This window comes from Oryctolagus cuniculus, chromosome 7 (assembly GCF_964237555.1).
Source record: "Oryctolagus cuniculus chromosome 7, mOryCun1.1, whole genome shotgun sequence".
NCBI lineage: Eukaryota > Metazoa > Chordata > Mammalia > Lagomorpha > Leporidae > Oryctolagus > Oryctolagus cuniculus.
The window spans coordinates 130,309,779-130,329,646 of NC_091438.1; the positions used below are offsets into that span (position 1 = coordinate 130,309,779).

At 53.8% G+C, this 19,868-nt stretch overlaps 1 protein-coding gene across 6 annotated transcripts; it reads right to left on the minus strand.

Annotated features, from left to right (window-relative positions):
- Window positions 1-3,425: 3,425 nt before the first annotated feature.
- Window positions 3,426-19,856, minus strand: TMEM269 (transmembrane protein 269). Of its 6 annotated transcripts, XM_008265445.4 has the most exons (7): window positions 15,025-19,856; window positions 13,684-13,795; window positions 10,991-11,129; window positions 8,411-8,508; window positions 7,671-7,814; window positions 7,001-7,204; window positions 3,426-3,659 (listed from the first exon to the last, which is right to left on the minus strand). In XM_008265445.4, the coding sequence occupies exons 1-7, from the start codon at window positions 15,037-15,039 to the stop codon at window positions 3,538-3,540; spliced, it is 834 nt and encodes a 277-aa protein (XP_008263667.2). In that variant the 5' UTR covers window positions 15,040-19,856; the 3' UTR covers window positions 3,426-3,537. The 6 variants fall into 6 exon arrangements, with proteins under 6 accessions (XP_008263667.2, XP_051712584.2, XP_051712582.2 ...); XM_051856624.2 differs by lacking the exon at window positions 13,684-13,795 and having other exon boundaries at window positions 15,025-15,043; XM_051856622.2 differs by lacking the exon at window positions 15,025-19,856 and having other exon boundaries at window positions 13,721-13,795.
- Window positions 19,857-19,868: the final 12 nt, after the last annotated feature.

Sequence of the window (19,868 nt, forward strand, 5' to 3'; positions counted from 1 at the left end):
GAAGTGGAGCAGCTGGGACATGAACTGGTACCCATAAGGGATGCTGGCACTGCAGATGGCGGCTTTACCCGCTACACCACAGTGCTGGACCCAATCAAATTTTTTAAAAGATTTATTTATTTATTTGAAAAGAAGAGTTACAGAGAGGCAGAGAGAGACAGATAGAGAGGCCTTCCTTCTTCTGGTTCATTCCCCAAATAGCTACAACAGCCGGAGCTGAGCCAATCTGAAGCCAGGAGCTTCTTCCAGGTCTCCCACATGCGTGCAAGGGCCCAAGGACTTGGGCCATCTTCTACTGCCTTCCCAGGCCATAACAGAGAGCTGGATTGGAAGTGGAGCAGCCAGAACTAGAACCAGAGCCCATATGGGATGTTGGTGCTGCAGGCAGTGGCTTTATCCACTACACCACAGTACCAGCCCCTAAATAATTAATTTTTAAAAGTCTTGGGAGAGAGGGCTGGCCACCTCTGACTCCTCCTTTAAAGCTTTCCTCTTAAAAAACAAGTAGGGTGAGCATTTTGGTGCAGGAAGAGGTTAAGATGCCACTTTGGAGATCCAGATTCCATATGCCCAGGTTCAAGTCCCAGCTGTTTCTCTCTTTCTTTCAATATTTGATAGTTTGGGATTTTTTTTAAAGATTTGTTTATTTTTCAGAGAGAGAAAGATATTTTCCATCCACTTGTTCACTCTCCAGATGTCTACAATGGTCATGGATGGGCCAGGCTAAAGCCTGGAGCCTGGAACTTTATCTACTCTCCCACATGGGTGGCAGGAGCCCAAGCTCTTGGGCCATCCTCTGCTGCTTTCCAGGTGCATGAGCAGGGAGCTGGCTCAGAAGTGGAGCAGCTGGGACTTGAACCAGCACTCTGATACGGGATGTAGGAGTCTCAAGCAGTGGCTCAACCCACTGCACCACAATGATTTTTGAGATGTAGCCATCCCACGTGGCGCCTTAACCTCAGCTCTGTTTCTGATTCTGGCTTCCTGCTAATGTGCACTATGGGAGGCAGTAGGTGTTGGTTCAAGTAGTTGGATCCCTGCCACCCATGTGAGAGTCTCAAACTGAGTTTTTAGGTTCTGGCTTCAGCCTGGCCCTAGCCCTAGCTGTTATGGAATTTGGAGAATGAACCAGTGAAGCTCTCTCTCTGTCCTGTCTCTCAGATAAATAAAATCTAGTGGGACAAATTCCTCTCCCCATGATAAAATAAATAATAGACAGGAATAGAGAGAAATGGAGAAGATGGTGTTATCTGTTCAGGGCCAAATCATAGTAATGTGGTGTTCTTTGGGTTTGTATTTTTAAAAACCTAACTTTAGACTTGATGGATATCTACCACACACATTTTTCTGGCACCATCTTTGGGAAAGGGGCAGAGCGTTTGGCATAGTCATCTGGGGGGTGGTCACTGCTTTCAATGGCCCCAAGTTCTCTGTGAAGCACAAGTTTATTATAGAAGACTGCTTCTATTTCATGTGAATCTGAGAGTATGAAGTGGCAGGGGCACATGTTTGGCACAGTGGTGAAGGCGCCTCATGGGATGCCCCATCTCAGGTCAGAGCGCCTGGGCTCACGTGCCGGCCTCACTGCAGATTCCAGCTTCTCACCAACGTGCATCCGAGGAGGCAGCAGATCGTGGCTCAGGTGTTGGAGTCTGATACCCACGTGGGCATGGAGACCCAAGTTGGACTCCCAGCACTCACTCACACTCTCACTCACTCTCTCCCTTTCTCTCTCATTGCCTTTCAATCAAATCAATTTTTTGTAAAGATTTGTTTATTTATTTGAAAGTCAGAGCTACACACAGAGAGAAGGAGAGGCAGAGAGAGAGAGAGAAAGAGAGAGAGAGAGAGAGAGTCTTCCATCCACTGGTTCTCTCCCCATATGGCTGCAACACCCTGAGCTGGGCTGATCTGGAGCCTGGAGCCAGGAGTCAGGAGCTTCCTCCAGGTCTCCCATGCAGGTTCAGGTGCCCAAGGTCTTGAGCCATCTTCTACTGCTTTCCCAGGCCATATCAGAGAGCTGGATCGGAAGTGGAGCAGCCGGGACACGAACCAATGCCCCTATGGGATGCCAGCACTGCAGGTAGCAGCTTTACCCGCTACACCACAGCACTGGCTCCAAACAAATGTTTTTAAATATTTATTTATTTATTTGAAAAGAGGAGTTGTTGCGGTGGATTCATTCTGAGAGGAGGAGCATGGTGGGGGCAAGATGCGTGGAGTCACCACACAAACCCCGGGAGTCGGGTAAAAGGGGGCCAGAGGCGAGTAGCCTGCAGACTTGTTTGTTTCAGTTGGTACAGTGGCTTAAGTAGCCAAGGCAGCCAATCCAGTCAAGGGGCGGTTTATGCCCTAACCAATCACAGCCTGTTGCCAGGCAGTATCCAAAGCCATCCAATCACAGCCTGTTGCCAGGCAGGCTCCATTTGCCATGTGGTTTCCCAGGGGGTTTCCTAAGCCACTCCTGAATAACTGACAATCACTTTGCAGCGGCCATCTTGGCATGGCCTTCTCATTCCACCACAAAGAGTTATAGAGAGGCAGAGAGAGAGAGAGGGAGAGGGGGAGAGAGAGAGAGAGTGAGAGAGAGAGAGAGAAGTCTTCCTTCCTCTGGTTCATTTCCCAAATGGCCGGAACAACCAGAGCTGCACCAATCGGGAGCCAGGAGCCAGGAGCTTCTTCTAGGTCTCCCACACTGTTACAGGAGCCCAAGGACTTGGGTCCAAGCACTTGGGCCATCTTCCACTGCTTTCCCAGGCACACTACCAGGGAGCTAGATTGGAAATGGAGCAGCCAGGACTTGAACCTGCACCCATGTGGGATGCTGGCACTGCACATGGCAGCTTTGCCTGCTACACATCAGTGCTGGTCCCTCAATCAAATAAAATTTTTAAAAGAACATGAAGTAGTGTTTGAGTATCCAGAGTGTGGTATTTTCGAGTTTAGGGAAGAAAACACTTAATGAGATCCTGAAATCAGAAGAGGCCCTTGTGCTGCCGAGGCATGTAGTCTCAAAATGAAGCTAACGGCAGATGCTCCGAACTGTAAAACACACAACTGTGAAGTCACCAAACCCCACACGCATTCCCAGTGGGTAACATGATTCTCCCGTGGCTGCCCCTGCTCTCAGAGCCAGCCTCTGCACGTGTAGGGGATGCAGTAGGGAGCTGTGATCCCTACTGTGATGCAGTAGGGATGAGGCGGAGCTCTGCCTATCCTAAAGGTCGCGCCCCTGTCCAAGGGATGAACTGCAGCACACAAGGTCACCCGCTAGGAGCAGAGCTGAGACTCAAATCTAGCCCCAGTTTAGCTTGGCTCTGAGTGGCGTCTGTTCTACACGGTGCATATGAGTATCATAAGGCAAAAGCCACAGCCCACTCTGGGTTGCTCTGGTTCAAGGGTACAGAGATACCATGTGTCCAGCGTATGGCAACACAGATGCAATAAATGCTTTAGTGAAGATAAAGCAAGGCAGGATCCCACGTGCTGGTGCAAACCCTGCAGGGCTGGCGGAGCCGATGGACTGTTTCCTCGCTGCTATAGCCTGAGACAGACCGCCTTGCCCCACAGGGCATCCGGGAAGAAGATGTAGGAGAGCGACCACAGGAGGCAGTAAAAAGCAGTGAGAGAGAACGGGGAGAAGAACATCATGATGACACCTGGAAGAAGCAAAGACGAGACTTCAGTTCTCTGGCGCTGTCTCCCGCCGTGTCTCCTCGCCGCCCTCCTCCATCTGTCACGCACAGCGCCCTGTCTTTAAGTCCAGCTTTATAGATCAGTATGACAACCTAATGGGATCTCAGGCTCCATTTGGGCCAATTCAGATCAGAGGTCAGTCCTAGCCAAGCGTAAGTTGCCTGGATCCCTTGTTAGGGAAACAAAAATCTTCCACGGAGAGCGTGTGTGGAAGTGCTAAGAGCGGAGGCCTGGGACTGAGCCTGCTCTGCCTAGGACAGCTGCTCACAAGCCTGCCCCTTAGCCGACGGCGGACACGTGCAGCAAAGCAGCTCCTAACACCCGCATACATTTCCCACCGCATGCAAGCAGCGCCTGCACCAGACGGTCTGTGCAAGCACGGTGTCTGCGCTGAACACCTGCTTCCCTTCAGGGAGCCCAGAATGTTGATGCACCTGGGGCAGAGAGTGCCTGGGTGGCCAGCACTCCCCGCCCCCCCGCCCCGCGCAAAAGTCTGGGGCACTCAGGCCTCCCGTGAGCTTCCCTGGCAGACCACACACACTTCCCGCACGCTATCACGATTCCATGCTGGAGGAGCCATGTGCACCCGGGGTGCCCCCCGGGAGAGGACTCTCAGAAGCTTGCCCCTGGCCTCCTCTGAACTTGGCCTGGGCAGCTCTTCCCTCGACTGCGTCTGATGTGATGGACCTCACCCACGGAGTCAGTCTGAGAAGGGCTACATGCTGAGTCCTCGCAGCAAAGCACCAAACCCGGGCTGGGGGCGGCGGGGGTGGGAAGGTTCTGGGCACTCCCGGTCCACTCTGAATCTCAGCTTCACCACCGAAAGGCACAAGGGATGTCCGAATCCCTGCACTGGGCGTTCAGTGGATATTGCACATAAACGGTTCCCTTCGCATTTCAGTGCCCTGTGATTCAGAATTACGTCTGTTTGTGAGGTGAGGAAGTGGACAGGAGGTACCCTTGGCTGCCTGACATAAGACCCTTACACTGTCAGGGAAGTATTCCAGGGGAGTAACCACCAATAAGAGAACCAGAACACAGGATCCGACACAAGACCACCCAAGGGATGCAGAGTAGCTGAGGGCAGGGACTGCCATTCTGGGGGTTCTGCATTTTGAGAACAGTCATTGACCTGTGAGGCAAGTTCGGGGGTATATTTCAAACCTGGGAAGTACATGACGAGGGCTCAGAAGCTCTCAGGGGGAGAGGGGACCCCTCTCTAAAATGGTGAGTGGTTTACCCCAGGCAAGAGGAACAGCAGTTGCTTTGCGATTCACCTGTAGGGCTGGTGTTAGTTACTCCACAGCAGAGCTAAGGCCAGGAGCGCGGCTCACGTGGAGCAGAGGGGGTCAGGAGTATCTACAGGGGCAAAGAACGCTGTGGGCAACACCATTGCTAAAACCTTGCTATGACATAGGAGAACGGCAGGTGGACGAGCAAATGGGGGCTGGAAATTACCGTTCACAGCGCGCATGTGCACCAGAAGAGTCACATTCGTGATCCCATTTAATATCAATAATCCTGCAAGATAGGGACCACTGCCCTCACTTTATAGGCAAAGGAAACTGAGCTCAGAACAGTGGGGTATTAGTCCAAGTTCACACAACGATTATGTGCTGCCGATAGAACCTGAACCCAACTCTGCTTGGCTCCAAGTCAGCTTTTCCACTCCGCCATTCTGCCTCCGTCACCAAGGGTACTGGAGGGACCAGCACCTGGAACCTGCCAGGGTTGTTGGTGCTGACACCAAGAAAGGTGGAACCCAGAGCTGCTGTTAGGCACAGCAGGTTAAGCCACCACTTAGAACGCTAGCAGCCCATATGCTTGCTGGTTCAAGTCCCAGCTACTCTGCTTTCTATCCTCCTATTTCTGCTAATGCACCTGGGAAAGCAACAGAAGATGGCCCAGGTACTTGGGCCCCTGCCATCCATGTGGGAGACCAGCTTGGTGTTCCTGGCTCCTGGCTTCAGCCTGGTCCAGCCTTGGCTGTTGAGGCTGTGTGAGGAGTGAACCAATAGATGGAAGACCTCTCTCTCTTTCTCTCTCTCTCTCTCTCTGTGTGTGTGTGTGTGTCCCTCTCTCTGCAGTTCTGCCTTTCAAACAAATAAATCAATCTTTTTTTTTTTTTTTTTTTTTTTGAGGACTCAAACCTTAAGGGGAAGGTCAGGATGGAACTAAGGACCCTACAAACTAGACTGGACTCACCAAAAGGGAGAAAGGGGGAACCTGGTGTCCCCATAGATGTGTGTCTTGTTTACATGAGCACATTTTAAAATAAGGAAAACAGGTGTTCCTCGGAGGCCCCAAATCAGTGTGAACTCTAGGGAGGTATTTTCCAGGCCCCATGAGAACCTAGAACCCGCACTAGGCTGCTGAGGCCCAGAACCCAGAGTCGCCCATGGCCCCTCCTCCTGCCTCGATGTCAATTCTGTTCTACCCTTCTCTCAAATCCAGTCACTCCTCTATCTCCACAGCCGCATCACCTGGCATTGGGATCTGTCATTGGTCTTCCCACCACTGTTCTCCGTCCCCACAGTCTGTCCTCCCCACCGCGGCCAGGTGACCAGCGACATCATTTCCCTGCCTCAGTCCCTCGCGGGGCTTCTCGTTTGCCTTGGGGAATAGGGTCCCCGTCCCACGCGGTCCGCCAGCTTCGCTTGCCTCTGTTTGTGTCACTGGCTGTGTCCGGGCAAGTTCCAGATGCCCTGTTCCACCAACACAGCAGCGTCTTCTGCCCTCAGGCCTCAGGGCCCCCACAAAGCACTGCTTCCTCTCCGGCACTGCCTCCTCCTGCCCACTGGCTGCGCGTCTTGCAGGTCTCCCTTAAGTGCCATCTCCTAAGGACCCTGTCTCTGCCGTCAGGTCATGCCACTGTAAGTTAGGTCACCCCCGGCACCCTTTCAGCACAACCTGTGCTCCCACAGTACCTTAACACAGGGTGTTTCCGGCTATTCCTAACCGTTACTTGTTCACCGTCTGTCTCTCCAGACACACCATCAGTCTAGGTTATCAGTCTGATTCCCAGTACTTGACACACGATAGGTGCTCTAGGTGCTCCCTAAATTTCACCGAGCTCGTCAGCATCCAACAAACACTTACTGAGCACCTACCATGTGATTAGCCCAATTCTAGGCGTTGGGATGACAGCCCGACTAAAAGGCAGGCCTCTGCTGGGGTAGAGCTGCTGATCGGTTCCACACAGCACAGGGTAAGGAGACCAGGAAGGCAGAGTGAGGCGTGGGTGGCGACCAGTGGCAGTGATAGCGAGCGACCGCCGGAGACGGGAGAGCAGCCCTGCACTCACCTCCCATGTACACCACCTTCTTCCAGCTCTCCGACTCCAGGATCTCGTCTTGGGGATAGGAGCTCTGGTCGATCATGAAGAGGATCATCAGCGAGGCCATGCAGCCGAGGATGAAGGTGTTGCCTTTGGTCAGGAGCGAGGTGGAAGCCAGGACGCAGGAAGCGTAGGGGCAGGGCAGCCCCTTGTAAGACACGGGTGCTCCTCCTGGGGGAGACAAGCACAGGGCTCAGCCGCTGGCCCTGTGGAAAGGCGTCCACACGAGGCCGGCCCCTGCGTCTTCGGGTCTTCCCTCCCCAGGCCACAAAGTCCCCTTCCAGCCGGCGCCAGTGGCAGGCTACACAGCCTTCTGCTTGCGGTTCCCAAGGGCAAGCAGGCAGCCAGCGGGGAGCCGGGGATGTCTGCTGGAGGCTCCGGGGGGTTCTGAGCGTATCTGCATGCTTTGTTCCACCCGGATGTCCCACAGTGAGGAAGGCATAGCTGTCCCAGGCAGTGAGTCCCGCGTCCCAGGCAGTGAGTCCCGCCTCCCAGGGCAGGCTTCTGCAGTGCAGCCCACAGCCTCCTGTGGGCACAGAGCATGGGGGAAGGAAGCAGGGACCCCTCCAACAAACGCGACGGCGCCTCCCCTCCGTGGGCCCCTGCCCTCCGTCCTGAGGCCACCGAGTCCACTCACCAGTTGGACAAAAGCACAGGCGGAAAGAAGCGGCTAGCACATAGATGATGGCCAGGAACCCATTCAGAGGCCCATCCACGCCTAGGAGCAGGGCCGAGGCCAAGCCGAAGGTGGTGAAGACAGCAAAATCGTTCAGCTCAGCTCCTGCTCCAGAGGCCCCCGGTTAGAACGCACACTCCCCTGGCTGGCGCCCTAGTGCCCCTCTGGTCCGGAAGCTGGAGTCCTCAGGCCCCAGGGGGCAACAGCGGCTCCCTGGGGCGGTCTGGGTCTCCCCCCAGCTCTGCCTCCGATTGGCCGTGTGCCCTTCAGCAGGGCCTAGCTTTCCCATCCTTCAATATGCAAGGGCTGCACTTGAACGACACACAAACCGGTGGGACCCCCTCCCCAAGCCACATCTTGCACGGGAACATTTGTGCTTCAAGCCAGCCACGTTGCTTGGGAGATTTTTTTCTCTCTACACTTTACGCTTCTACCCCCACTCCAACATCTGGACCGTCCCAGCTGGGAGAGGCTGGGCAAGCATGGCCCCTGAAGGCCAGGGCAGGACAGGGAGCAACCACAGATGGGTAAGTGAGCCCACAGAGGCGCTGGAGCCAGATTGTGCAGCTGCCTGGCTCCTGCCCCAAGGATGTGAGCAGGAGTGGGTGACAGGTGCAGGCCAGTGGAGTGTCAGAGGACGGGGTGGTGACCTGATGGGTGCCCCCAGGGGCAGGGATTAGGAGCCTGGGGTCTGCACTCACCCAGCTTGGAGCAGACAGGGAGGTGTCTGGTCATCGTCCCGATGATCGTGTCTAACAGGAAGCTGATCAGAAGCATCCAGGAGGCACACTGGGATTTCCTGCAGCGCAGGCCAGCAGGCCCCAACAGGCGGCCCTTTCATGGTCTCCACTGGGCAACCCCACCCCACACACCTGTACCCTTCCTACACGTGTCCTGTGTTTGCACATCTCCCACACTCACGTCCTTTCTGCTCTAAACTTGGTACACCTGCCGTACGCACATACTCTTAACCCACAATCACGAAGAGGTGCCCTGAACTCCTCATCAATCACTAAGGACCCACCCAGCTCTAAATTCCAGATATGTCGGATGGCACAGCCTCTGCACCATCTCACTGTGGGCTCTCAGATAAATCACAACCCCCTCTCTAGGCATCTGTGGCCCCATCTATAAAACAAGGGTTGATTTTTTTTTAATGGATCTAAACCTGTTCAGATAACCTCCTTCCCCGGTGTGGATTTAAGTAGCTCGTGTCTTTTAAGGAACTGATCCATCTCATCGGGGCTACCAAATTTGTATGCCTAGAGTAGTCTGTGGTTTTCCTTCATTATCCTCTCATTGTTGGTGGGACCAGTAGGGATGGCCCTACTTTCATTTCTGACTGATAATTTGTGTTTTTGTTTTTTCTTGGTTAGCATGGCTAGAGGTATATCAACTTTATCAATCTTTTCAAAGAACTAGCTTTTGGTTTCATTGATTTTCTGTTTCCTATTTTGAATTAATTTGATTGCAGCTCTACTTTTTATTATTTCTTTTCTTCTGCTTGCTCTGGGTTTAGATTATCCTTCTTTTTCTAATTCCCTGAGGTGGGAAGCTTAGATGATCAGTTTTAGGTCTTCTTTTCTAATCTATGCGTTCAGTGCCATCAGTTTCCCGCTACATGCTGCTTTCCCTGCATCCCACAGACTTTGCTAAGTTGGATCTTCATTCTCATTTAGCTCAAAACACTTGTAAACCTCTCTGGAGACTTCTTTTATGTGTCATTTAGCAGTGTATTGTTTGTTCTCTGAATATTTCAGGACTTTGCATCTTTCGGTTACTGATGTCTAGTGCAGCCATGTATGGTCTGAGCGCATCCTTTGTGTGGTTTCTACTGTCTTCAGTTTGTTGAGATGCATTTGCTGACCCCGAGTACGGTCTTCTTGGTGAATGTGCCAGGTGGAAAGTGTCACCCGCTGTTGTTGGCGTGACGGTGCCGTCAGTTCAGCCGTGTGCTCGCGTCTTGTCTGCAGCTCTGAGAGTGGATTTGCTCATTCTTCTCACTGTCCTATCAGCTGTTGTCTCCCGGGCTCTGTGCCCTCTGTGAGTCCCAGGATTCTTGCAGACCCCACACTGCTGGATTCTGTGCCTCTGTCCACACACGCACCCAGGTCCCTTGGAAAGCAGCTGCCACAGTCCCAGGCAGACCTGCCCCAGGAGACCCATTCTCAGACCTGCGGCCTGTTTGCAGCTGGCCCGGCAGAAGCAGAGAGCCTGGCTCCAGATCTCAGCGGTCCCCAAGCCAAGTTCAGCATTTCCTTTGTGTACATCCAGACCCACATATCTAGAGGGGCTAAGTAAAAATCCTGGACCCACCACCATGGCATTAAAGCCCACACTCCGAGCAGACTTACTTGTCTGAACTAAGAAGATAGCGATTTTTTGCTACAGATGTGCCTCACCTTACCATACTCTAAAAACCCAGACTAAGAGGATGAGCAAAATTTCAAGCTGGATGGGAGCAACACCTGGTAAAGTCTCCTTCTGTTGTGGATGAGAAAGACCCAGAGATGCTGTGGTTATGGAGAATCAAATCAACGAGGAGGGTGTTGTTTGTATTACAAAGGATTCTCCTTACAGAGCTAATTCCCACAGGCATTGAAATGTGACTCTGTCCACAGAGATATAATTTACTTGCAGCTTTTGGGGGGCACATATACATGCCTCAGACTTCCCAGAATAGTGCCAATTGCAAATATTGTGCAGGCGCATGCATTCTAGTTTAAGAAGCAGAAAACATATTAACAGCAGCCGACCCAGGGTTGCAGAAAGGCCACCAGGACAGAATCCTTTTGTGCTCACAAATGCTCTTCTAGACTGCCACAGCTGAAGGCACTAGGGAGATGAGAATGCAGGCTCCCTGTTTCACAGGAGGAGAGACTGAGGCCAAGGCCACATACCAGGTGGGTGTCAGTAAGGCTCCGGGCCTGGGCCCTGACTCCCAGGCCACTGCCCCGCTCCCCAGTGGGTCCCTGACTCACTGCTCCGCTAAGCCAGCTTCATTCACCAAAGGTTATCAGTAGCTGCCTGGCCAAAGCCATCAGGACCCTCAAGACCTTCTTATGCCAGGGCCCCTCAAAACCCAATACAGGAAGCAAAGCAGGCCAGGGAAATCTGGGGTGGGGGAGGGGGTGGGGTTAAGAGGGAGAAGAACTGGCCGTGCACTCTCTCCCTATGACTCACTGAGTGGTCTCTCCTGGGTCTCAGTGCCCCTTCCTCCCTCTTCCCTCATGTCATTGGCTCCAGCTCTTGGCCAAGAGCATGCTGGGTCCCAGACTTACCTGCTGAAGCTGCAGAAGATGGAGAAGAGCCCCAGGACCATGTTGGCCAGGGATAAGGCATTGGTAATATCCTTCCAGGAAAGTTCACTTATCTGGGAGTGGTTGTGTTCATTGCTCAAGGAGAAAGAGTTGCACTGACCTGGGCCCCAGGAAAGAAGGGCAAGGAGTTCCCAAGGTCAAGAAGTCCAAAAAAAAAAAAAAAGGTTCCAGGAACCTGGTACTCACATTCCCTTAGACCTCATGCCAGAGCAGCAGCCTTCCCCGCCCTGGTGCTCTGGCTGGACTAAGGGAGAAGGAGTAGATGGAGGGGACACAGGAGGTGAGGAAAGAAGATGGACAATACCTGGGAAAGTGCAGGCAAATGGAGTGAATGGACACAATCCCAGCGTGCACTCTGTCTCTCACACAACCCCTTGCCCCACAGCACAGACACCCCCAGCACATATGCTGACCCCCCAGCACCTCCCTGGCCAGGACAAGAGAGGTACAGGCCCTCCCCACTGAAGAGACAGGTCTTTGTCGTGCACTTAGGGCTGGCTTGAGAGAGCCGTGGAGCAGGAGCCCCCTTTGTCCTGCAAGCCGAGCTCACATCTGCAGAAGCCTAGGGCTGCAGCTGAGGTGCCCCAAGTCCCTGACCAGAAGAGCAGGCCTACCTCCAGCCTCCAACAGGAAGACGTGAAAGGCAGAAAATGAACACACACGACACCCAACAGTCCAAAAAGCACATGCAGGTATTCTTACGTCGGATCCCGACGACCTGCTGAGATGGCTAGAATCCTCCCCCATGCATGAATGAGGAAACCGAGGCTCAGAGAAATGCAGGTGTTTGCTCAAAACCACACACTAAGCCCGCAGAGACAAAGCCCTGTTCGGCTCTAAGTCTGCTGGGGGCACAGAAGCCAGCAGGAGGAAGCCTGCAGGACAGGCACAGGGAGGGGGCTCAGGTGACCAGGTCTGCTGCATGGTACCGCAGGCCATGGCCAGGCCTCCCCAAGCCACCCAGTCTCTCCCGGTGCAGAGAACCATCTGCACAGGCTGTCTCGTCTGTGTTCACTCAGGCTGAACGTGTGAATCCCTTACCCAGAAACTGCCTGTGAAGCAGAGGGCCTTTTGGAGAAACCCCGGTCCTCTGAAACAGAGAAGGCCCTCTGGCTGGGGTAAAACACACCAGTCACAAACAGGGATTCTGCACTTGAGCAAAACACACAAGTCCCAAGGTCTCCCATGCTGTCTGCTCGCTTAGCCCCCCAACGGCAGAGGTGAAGGAAGTCGGGCTCCGCCTGCATCCAGCCCCTCTGCAGCCCCAGACCCTTCCAGTCTGCGTAGGAGTCGACCAAGTCATGTTCCTTTTCCATAAACCCTGCCACCAAGATGTCAGAGGCTTGGAGCGGCTGCACTTGGGGTTTGGGACTGAGGAGTTTCTCGGGGCTCACTGCCCAACAGGCCAGCCTCGGGCCCCACAGGGTATCACCAGCTGCATGGCCAAAGCCATCCTTCCAAGGCTTTCTCATGCTAGGGCAGGAGGCAAAGCAGGCCCGGGAAGTCTGGGAGGGGAAGGAAGCCAGACCTGGCTGCACACCCCTCTGCTGTCTCTCCTGGCTGTCTCTCCTGGCTGTCAGGGCTGACCTCAGCAGGACCAATCACCTGTGCCAGGTACCTCGTCACCTGCCAGTCTAGGAGTCAGTCTTCCCATGACCAGGCACTGCGACACCTGCGTGCCACTCCACACCTGTGTGATTTACTGTATCATCTCTCTCACTGCAACCTCCATTTACCAAGCACTGCCGCATCCAGGATTTCCCTTGGCCCTGGGAACTCTGCCAGACAAGCGTCGTTGTCCCTGCTTCCTGGGCAAGGCAAAGACCAAGAGAGGGGAGGAGCCTATTTCAAAGTCACACCAGAAGTGGAGAGCAAGACTAAGTGCCCTGCTGGCTGCCAATCAACAGGCCTGTACAGCCTACTGGCTGTATGCTCAGCCTGAGCCAGACGCTGGGAGGGCCCTCATGGAATGTACAGACCGCCCGTGGGAAATGAGACTCGAACATGTGCACGGACACTCGCAGACTCTGCTCACGGAGGCCCCTCGGGGTACAGATGGGGAATAGGTTTCAGGACAGCTAAGTCCCAGTAAATCATGGAGCCAGGATTGGAACCGGGCCTCCTGTTTCCCAGCTGAGTACTACCTGCAGCCTAACGCACAAGTCCCAGGTGTGAAGGGACGTGGGGTCGCCAGCAGGGGCTGTGAAAATCTGTATTAATAAAGAACAGCCCTGCTAATTAAGCAATCATCCAGTCGCAAGCAGCATTTGGTGCCTGGTGCTTGGGACACAGGGAGGATGAAGACGTGTTCTCATCTCTGAAGAGCAACCAGCGCTGCACAGACAGGAAGTGGCCAGGCAGCCGAGGGGGCACCAGGGGCACAGCCTGCCAGCGGGCGAGAGGGCTTACCGCAGGAGGGGCGAGCTGATGCTTCGGCCAGCCCTGGTCCACAGGAGCACATCCCGTCACTCCCTAGCTTCCTGAAGCCCACGAGATGGAGTCCAAGTCCTTCACTGCCACTGTGGCCCTACCCAACCCTTGTACTTCCTCTCTCTGGTCCCTGGGCCCCTTCCCCAGCCTTCCCCTACCCCCCACCCCCGCCCGCAGCCTGTTAGGTGCTCCTCCTCTGTGTGGTCACATCCCCTTGTGCTCACCGTGTGACACTTGGCAATCGGTACTGACTTCGCCTACCTTGTCATCTTCCTCTTTTGCTACAGGGGATGCAACTTGAGTGCAGACGGAGCTCCCCTGGGGCCAGTATGAGGCCTGACAATAGAAGTCATTCAGTGTTTATTAAATGACTATTGTGCGTCAGGCTGGCACTTCCCCGGGAGCCTTGCACTGGACCAAACCCTGTGTACCCTGCCTCCAGCCTGTTCAATGCAGCCTCCAAGAGGCCTTCTTGGAGCTGGTGTTGTGGCACAGCAGGTTAAATCTCCACTTGGGATACTGACATCCCATATCGGAGCGACTTTTGAAGTCTCAGCTGATCCACTTCCAATCCAGTTCCCTGCTAATGAACCTGGGAAAGCAGCAGAGGATGGCCCGAGTACTTGGACTCCTACCACACACATGGGAGACCCAGATGCAGCTCCACTGGGGGAGTGAACCAGAGGATGGAAGATTTCATCTGTCTCCCTCTGACACTCAGCTTTTCAAATAAGTAAATCTTTAAAAACTTTTTTTTCTCAAATGAACTTCAAGAACCAGCTACCCAGTCCTTGCGTTCTTCCACTTACTCATTTAAATGTTTGTTCTGATGTCTGGCTGAGTGTGTTTGGGGGACAGAGGACCAAGAGCCAGGCTGCGCCCTCTATAGGCTGAGTCTGGTAGGGGAGGCAGCTGGGTGTAGGCACAGGTGTTAAGTGCGTCCGGGGACATTCCAGCTGCCCTGCGTGCACCGGGAAGGAGAGACTAAGTCTGCAGTGGGGACAAAGGAAGGTCCCATCAACGCCGTGACAGTCAGCAGGGTGGCTAACAGTGTGTGGAGGGAGGGGGTATTCTGGGCAGCGTTATGGCAGGTGCAGAAGCACAGCAGGGAGCAGGTGCCACTGGCGGTGGGGTGGGCGGGGCGGCCGCAGGTCAAGGGTGTGCATAGGCGACCTTGACTGAGGCTGTGGGAGAGCAGTGATCAGTGTCCCTGTCAGATACTGGTCGGGAGCAGAGGGTGTCCTGGAGCGACAAACTGGAGAAAAGGAGGCATGAAAGCCCTGACTGGGGCGAGAGATGTGAGCGAGGGGGAGGCAGAGTCGGCGCTGCGCAAGCGGGCTTGACCAGGACTCCACGGTTCCCAAAGGAGGGCGCTGCGGGCGGGTTCCTCGCCGGGAGACGGCACCACGCGAGCGGTCTCCGTGCAGCATCCGGCCGGTGGCACCTGGCGCCAGGCCGCGGGGCCGCGCTCCCCTGCTCCCCACGCCGCTCCTGGCGCACCCGCCCCACCTCGGGCCACCCAGGCCAGGACTTCCGCGGAAGACGCAGGCGCCGCCGCCGCTCACCTGGGGGCAAGACATCCCTAGATGGGTTTAGGCCCGCGCTGCGTCCCCTGCCTGTGCGGTGGAGAGGCCGCCCCGGGCGAGAGGACGCAGCTCCAGACCAAGCCTCTTGGCCCTGACTCTTAGCTCACAATCCCCGGGAGCAGGGGAGGGGCTGAGGGCCTTTGGCAGGGTGAGAGGGGCCTCAACTTCCAGGGGTCTGCGGGCCTGGAGGGGCCGCTCCCTGGGTCTGAGAGGACCTGGGAAGCTTCGCAGGCAACGGGACCCCAGCGCACAGCCCCGGTCGCAGAGCACCGGGCGTGGAGGTGGGCGGGGGGGGTGTGTGTGACTTGGCCGGGAGGGGCGTGAGCGAGGGGAAAGCTGGCGTTCCCACTGGTTAGGGCCGGCGAGCAGCAGCGGCAGCACCACACGGCCGGCCGTGCCTGGTGCGGCTGGCTTCTGGGCGGTTCTCTGTGCTTGGCTCTAGATCTGTCAGATGGATGACCCAGCCCTGAAGATAATGTTTTCTTTGTATTTATTTTCATTGTTCTATTTGAAGGGGCGGGGGGGTCTTCCATTTGATGGTTCACTCCCCAATTGGCCGCAACGGCCAGAGCCAGACCGATCCGAAGCCAGGAGCTTCTTCCAGATCTCCCACGCAGGTGTAGGGGCCCAAGGACTTGGGCCATCTTCTACTGCTTTCCCAGGACATAGCAGAGAGCTGGATCGAAGTGGAGCAACTGAGACTGGAACCAGCGCCTTTATGGGATGTCAGCACCACAGGCGGCAGCTTTACCCTCTACGCCCTAGCGCCAGTCCCCATCATCATCACTGTTATTCTTAGATGGTCATGTGTGTGTGATTCTGGACGCCCCACAGCATCCATCAGGAGAGGGAAGGGAGGCAGGAGTGGCTGGGAAAGATGCTGTGCCCTCGCCCCACATTTCCAGCTTCCTCCCATCCTGGATCTCCTGCAGGGGGTGGCAGTGGAAAGGTGTGGCCATGGACACTTGGGCTAATCTGGTAGCCACCTGCCACCGGAGCACCAGGGCTGGCCTGCATTGACTGGTGCTGTATGCATCAAAGGCGCGTATACCAGAGTTTGAAATCTTAAAGAAGTGTAAGATAACTAATGTTTAATGTGATTTGTTAAGTTGCTAATATTCTGGATATACTGGGTTAGATAAAAATGTATTATGAAAATTAATTTCACTGTTTTTTTTTTTTACTTTTTAAATGTAGCTACTAGAAAGTCTTTTTTTAAAGAAAGATTTATTTACTTATTTAGAAGGCAGAGTTAGAGAGAGAGGAGGAGGAAGACTGAGAAATCTTCCATCTGTTGGTTCACTCCCCAGACGGCTGCAGCAGCCAGAAGCTTAATCCGGGTCTCCCTCATGGGTGCAGGGGCCCAAGCACTTGGGCCATCTTCTGCTGCTTTCCCAGGCCATTAACAAGGAGCTCGATCCGAAGTGGAGCAGCCGAGATGAGAACCAGCACCCATATGGGATGCCGGCACCACAGGCGGTGGCTTTACCCAGTACGCCACGATGCCAGCCCCAGGAAATCGTCAGCTGCAGCTGTGGCTCACATCATACTTCTAGGAGCTGTCCTGACTTAGATCCCTTAGCTGCAAATGCCCATGCATGCATCCGCTCATCGTTAGAGAAGTCATTGTGTACCAGGCACCACTTCAGGAGCCAGATACCAGCACAGCAGTCTACAAGACTAACTCAGCTCTGTCCTCACAGAACTCACCCTCAGGTATGGGAGGCAGAAAGTCAATCATTCCTGGCCATGGAAGATGCTATGCAGAGCAAGGCAGGACCAGAAGTCACTCCCACGTGAGAAGACGTGGGGTTTCTGATAGAGTGCTCGGGGAAGTGATACCTTAGCAGGGACCTAAATAAGAAGACTCAAACCATGTAAAGATCTTGGGGGCAATCCTCCAAGCAGGTGGGACAGCAGGAACCGACTCAGGACCGAGCGTGGTGTGTGGGTCGGCACAGCAGGAACACAGGGAGTACTGCGAGAGGCCTCACACAGAACCTTGGCAAGAAGTGCGGGTGTTATGCTAAGTGTAATGAGAACTCTTGGAGCTTTTAAAGCAGAAGTGCTGTGATTTGACTTACAGTCTCCATGGCTGCAGACTGAAGGAGGGCGGGTACTGCACCAACCCAGGCTGCAGTGTTGATGGCCCAGGCTCAGGGCAAAGGGTGGATATGGGGAGGAGCCGTCGGAGTCGGGACAGATTTTGAAAGCAGAGCTGAGATGACTTGCTGCTTAATGTGGGCAGAACAAATGGAATCAAGGTCTTCAGCCTCCACAACAGTGGGGAACAGGGGCCAACGGACATGAACACTCAAGAGATTAGTTGTGGACAAATGAAATTTGTAACGAGGAGCTGGTACTGTGGCATAGAAGGCTAAGCCTCCGCCTACAGTGCCAGCATCCCATCTGGGTGCTGGTTCGAGTCCCGGCTGCTCCACTTCTGACACAGCTCTCTGCTATGGCCTGGGAAAGCAGTGGAGGATGGCCCAAGTCCTTGTGCCCCTGTACCCATGTGGGAGACCCGGAAGAAGCTCCTGGCTCCTGGCTTCGGATCAGTCTGGCTCTGGCTGTTGCGGCCATTTGGGGAGTGAACCAGCAGATGGAAGACCTCTCTCTCTGTCCCTCCCTCTCTCTCTCTGTGTATCTCTACCTCTCAAATAAATAAATAAAATATTTTAAAAATAAAATGTTTATTTTGGTGCAAAAATTTTGAAATCCCATGCATAGATTTCTGATAATATGCATTTTCCATGAACTTTTTAAATATTTACTTGAAAATCATAAAGAGAGAGAGAGAGAAACAGAGATTTATCTTCCATTAACTGGTTCACTTCCCAGATGGATGTAATGGCCATGGCTGGGCCAGGTTGAAGCCAGGAGCCAGGAGCTTCTTCCAAGTCTCCCATGTGGATATAGGGGCCCAAGTACTTGGGCCATCTTCTGCTGCTTTCCCAGGCACACTAGCAGGGAGCTGGATTGGAGGTAGAGCAGTTGTGATATGAACTGGCTCCCATATGGGATGCGTCATCACAGGTGGCAGCTTCACCTGCTGGGCCACAATGCCGGCCCCTCCAGGAGCGTTCTGAGTACCCCACGTAAGTCCCCTGTATGCCATCGCTGCACACTCGGGGCACCTACAGCTGTAGTGTCTCACATGCACGTCTTCCTCTCTCCTGTCTGTAATTTAACTTTGTCGTTATCGCCACATTGAGATAACAACGTAGATTGGAAACAGAGACTGTCTTCATCAGGCAAAACAGGATGAAGGTTATGACTAGAATGTAACAAACATGACTCTGCTTCTACGACTTTTTACCAGTAAAACCATGGGCCAGTTTCCGACTCTGCGGATCTTTGAACTCCGTAAAACAGGAATACTGCATGCCTCATTGATGCAGGGTTTTGTGAGGATTAAATGCAATAATGGACACATTTGGCAGAATAAAGGTTCACTAGGGGCAGCTGTTTGGCCTAGTGATTAAGATACCATTAAGGATGCCCGCATCTCATATTGCAGTGGCTGGGTTCAAGTCCCAGGTCTCCTTCCACCATCCTGCTAACATGCACCTGGGAGGCAGCAAGTGATGGCTCAAGTGGTTGGGTCCTTGCCACACATGTGGGAGACCTGGATGCAGTTCCCAGCTCCTGGCTTCGGCCTGGCCGAGTCCTAGCCACTGTGGCCATTTGGCAGATGAGAACATTCTTTCTATCTTGTGCTCTCTGCCTCTCAAATTAAAAAAAAAAAAAAAAAAAGGCTCACTAGACAGTTTTTGTTTTGTTTTGTTTTGTTTTTTTGACAGGCAGAGTTAGACAGTGAGAGAGAGACAGAGAGAAAGGTCTTCCTTCCATTGGTTCACCCCCTAAATGGCTGCCATGGCAGGCGCGCTGTGCCAATCCGAAGCCAGGAGCCAAGAGCTTCCTCCTGGTCTCCCATGTGGGTGCAGGGCCCAAGAACTTGGGCCATCCTCCACTGCCTTCCTGGGCCACAGCAGAGAGCTGGACTGGAAGAGGAGCAACCGGGACAGAATCCAGTGCCCCAACCAGAACTAGAACCTGGGGTGCTGGCGCCGCAGGCGGAGGATTAGCCTAGTGAGTCGCAGCGCCGGCCACTAGACAGTATTTATCATTGCTGTATCTACAACATCAATGCGCTCAATGTTTGTGGACGGATAGTAACTGGAGAAAGTAAGGACACAAGCAAGCCCTCCAGTCCTCCTAGACCTCTAGGGTGGACAGAGGGCGCCCCAGGCAGCTGGACAGGGCCAGCAAGTGGAATAAGCAAACACAGGTCACTATACTCTGGAAAACAAGATGTCGCCCTCTCCCATACCGGGTTGCAGGGATCCCATACATTCACACCAGAAACTGAAGCGTTACCTGACTCCCCATTCCCCTGCATCTTGCTGTTTAACAAGATGCCTATCTATTGTACTTTCAAAATGCACGCTCCATCAAATCTAAATGGCACCTGCTGTAAGACACCACTATTTTATGTAGCACCAAGGAAGACAGACAGACTCTGCCACTTAAACATGCCACTGAGTTTCAGAAGCACCCAGGTATGAGAGACGCTGAACGTGCGGAAACTAAAGCACATCTTCAAGTGAGGAGCTCTGGCACCCCCCGTTCTGCCACTGCTTTTGTTCAGAGCCCATCATCTCTCGCTGGCCTGGGGACAGAGGTGCCTAATGGTCTTCCCTTCATCCTGCCTCTGCTGCCGAAGTGAGGGTTCTGGTTTTTTTTCTTTTCTTCTTCTTCTTCTTCTTTTTTTTTTTTTTTTTAAGACTTATTTATTTGAAAGGTAGAGTTAGAGAGAGCGT

Coding starts and splice junctions, on each gene's coding strand:
- TMEM269 (XM_008265445.4), bottom strand. Junction 11,130..13,683: donor CGATTGCCAAGTGTCACACG/GTGAGCACAAGG, acceptor CCTGGGGCCCAG/GTCAGTGCAACTCTTTCTCC. Junction 8,509..10,990: donor ATCTTCTGCAGCTTCAGCAG/GTAAGTCTGGGA, acceptor CCTGCGCTGCAG/GAAATCCCAGTGTGCCTCCT.